The sequence below is a fragment of the Phaethon lepturus genome, unplaced genomic scaffold (assembly GCF_000687285.1).
Source record: "Phaethon lepturus isolate BGI_N335 unplaced genomic scaffold, ASM68728v1 scaffold28046, whole genome shotgun sequence".
NCBI classification, from domain to species: domain Eukaryota; kingdom Metazoa; phylum Chordata; class Aves; order Phaethontiformes; family Phaethontidae; genus Phaethon; species Phaethon lepturus.
The window spans coordinates 35483-38230 of record NW_010548742.1 but is presented as its reverse complement, the minus strand read 5'-3'; the positions used below and the strand labels follow the sequence as shown (position 1 = coordinate 38230).

At 47.8% G+C, this 2748-nt stretch overlaps 1 protein-coding gene across 1 annotated transcript in view; it reads left to right on the top strand.

The window, feature by feature from the left end:
* Positions 1-1553: 1553 nt before the first annotated feature.
* The window catches only part of LOC104623100 (chondroitin sulfate synthase 1-like), a gene marked incomplete at its 5' end in the record, with an annotated part of 27135 nt that continues 25940 nt past the window's right edge, over positions 1554-2748 (top strand). The window contains one exon of the mRNA XM_010290078.1: positions 1554-2049. Coding sequence (XP_010288380.1) covers positions 1554-2049 — 496 coding nt within the window. The remainder of the gene's footprint in view (positions 2050-2748) is intronic.

The following is a 2748-nucleotide window of genomic DNA, read 5'->3' as shown; positions in this document are numbered from 1 at the left end:
GGTGATATTCATTACACAAAGCTGAGTAAGTGTGTAGCTGTTAAGGTGTCGAAGTTGTTGTTTAGTTAGTACTAATTAAATACCTTTGCATTTCCTACTAGAACTTATGGAATAATTCTTCTGAAATATTTTTACACTTCAGACTTTGTATGGTAGCTAATTCTGGAGATTTCGAATTTCAGATGGTCTGTACTGCCCAAAATCTACTCTGCTTTTGGCAAGAAACCTGTGTTGCGTGGCATCAGGTAAAAGTGACAGTGATGCGTTGAGGGAGTACTGTGTCCTTTACCTTGAGAGTATTTTCATATTCAGCTTTGAATGTAGGTTATATTCTGAGCATAGTCCCCAAACATAATTAGAAAAATATTCTCCCCCTGTGCAAAAAGGGGCATAACCTGTTGGTTTATGGTCTCCAGTGAAAATAGTTTTCTGTGAAGAATGTGTGAACTCTGCTTTTCCCCATGTAGAATTTGAGAAAATGGTACTGAAAGCTTGCAATTCATAATTTTTATGGCAAGGCTGTAACAGTTACATGATTGAAAATCCTCCCTGGAGGAGGTTAAGTGTCTGCAGTCTGCCTTGAGGAATCATCCTACATCCCTTCCTGCAGTTTAAGTGACCCAGTTTGCCCACGCGGATGGGTTGGATTTGGCAGAGAGGAGCACGGAAGGTGTGGAGCAGATGTCGTTGCTGTGCTGCTTCGCACAGAAAAGGCTCCTCTTTTGTGATGTCCCTCTCTACTAAGATCTGGTCTGAAGCGTGTGGAAGGCTGCTGGAGGCACAGGTGTTGGCAGCAGCAGGTCGTCTGTTGGGATTACGTGTTTTGTATGTATCTCTTAGGACTACTTTTCTACTAGTCCTTTGCTGGTATGGGCAGACCCATTTGAGGTTATTGTTGCTACCATGCTCTGTGCTTCTGCGGCTGTCGCAAACAGGCAGGAACATTTTACTCGTCAAAGCCCTACCTGCTTCTCCACATAGCATCTGGAGCAGTTGCTGTTCGGTTGGTTTCCCGCAGGATACTGCTTCCTCACAACTTCACGTGGAGTTTGCATCTATTTACTCTTTGGAAGTCAGTACTTCTGAATGCACATTTGAGCTTTTGAGGGGCTTAGGGGGACTGGGAGGTGGATATGATGCTGAATAATGTGCAGGGAAGCTTTGGAGGCTTTAAATCCAGTTGTATGTGAATTGTTTGCCCATCTTGTCTGCCTTTGGCTTTGCTCTGTATCTTGTGACCAATAGCTGTTAGACCAGGGAAAGCCTGCGGGCCACTAGTGAACTGCTAGTATTAAATTATTTTTCTATCATACGCAGCTGCAAAAATAACACTCAGATGCTCGTCACGTTAGAATTTTTTGTGTGTTATACCAGTTGCTCTGTGTGCCATGTGAACGTCCTTGTTTGCATGGCAAAAAATAACCATTCAAGACATTTAAAAAGAAAATTTGTGAAGCAGATGAGATGTAGTTCCTTTGAGTGGTCTCTGGTAGCACACTCTGCCTGCCTTGGTTTGCATACTTAATTAGTCCTTATTGTCTTTTTCAATCTAGAACGTGGTCCAAAACCATTCCTGGCAAGGTTGAATTCTTCTCCAGCGAGGGTTCGGACACCTCTATTCCCATCCCCATCGTGCCGCTTCCAGGTGTAGATGACTCTTACCCACCCCAGAAGAAATCTTTCATGATGCTCAAATACATGCATGACCACTACTTGGACAAATACGAATGGTTTATGAGAGCTGATGATGACGTTTACATCAAAGGGGACAAACTGGAGAACTTCCTCAGGAGTTTGAACAGCAGCGAGCCCCTCTTTCTTGGGCAGACTGGTCTCGGCACCACGGAGGAGATGGGGAAGCTGGCGCTGGAACCGGGCGAGAACTTCTGCATGGGGGGACCAGGAGTGATCATGAGCCGAGAAGTCCTGCGGAGAATGGTGCCCCACATTGGCGAGTGCCTGCGAGAGATGTACACCACCCACGAGGACGTGGAAGTGGGAAGATGCGTACGGAGGTTTGCGGGAGTGCAGTGTGTATGGTCCTATGAGGTAAGGACGAGGGCGCAGAGTACGAGATGTTTTGGGGGAGAGGGTGGGAGAGGCTGGCGGCAGGGGAATGGTGGTGTATGGCTGTGCAGAGTTCCTCCAGAGCTCATCTGCCTTTGCGACTTGACCATCCAACTGTACAGTTTCTGTGCTCTTTGTTTCCTACAAGCGTCACCCTGGGAGAGACCTACACAAATACGGAAGTGCAACAGTAAGGAGGGAGATGGAGCCTGATGTTAGGCACGTTGGGATGAGGGGAGGAACATGCATCACTCATAAGTGAATTTTATTTAGACAGAAAGAGGATAAGCTTAAATCAAAATGGCCACAGGTCCCTTGCAGTCCTGACCGTCCAAGACTCTTTGACCTTCTTTAGCTGAGTATGTCATAGTGTTGCTGTGGAAAATAGATGGTACAATTGCAGTGTTTCTTGCTGCAGCTGAAATGTGCAAAGCTGACAGATGTTTGCCCTGACAGCGACAGTTTTTCCCCAGACTACAGCCATGGCCGAGGTGTCTTGTGGGGGCTGGCGCTGTCCCCCTTGCCTCCCAGCCTGCCCGCAGCCCAAGCCCGCTGCTGCGCAGGGGACGCGATGGCAGCCCCGTCCCGCAGGCGCCTGCGCAGCAGGTCCCTGGTGTCAGCAGAGACAAGCCACCACTCTTACACTGAAACTCGGGCTCTGACCACGCTGATGTGGCTGGG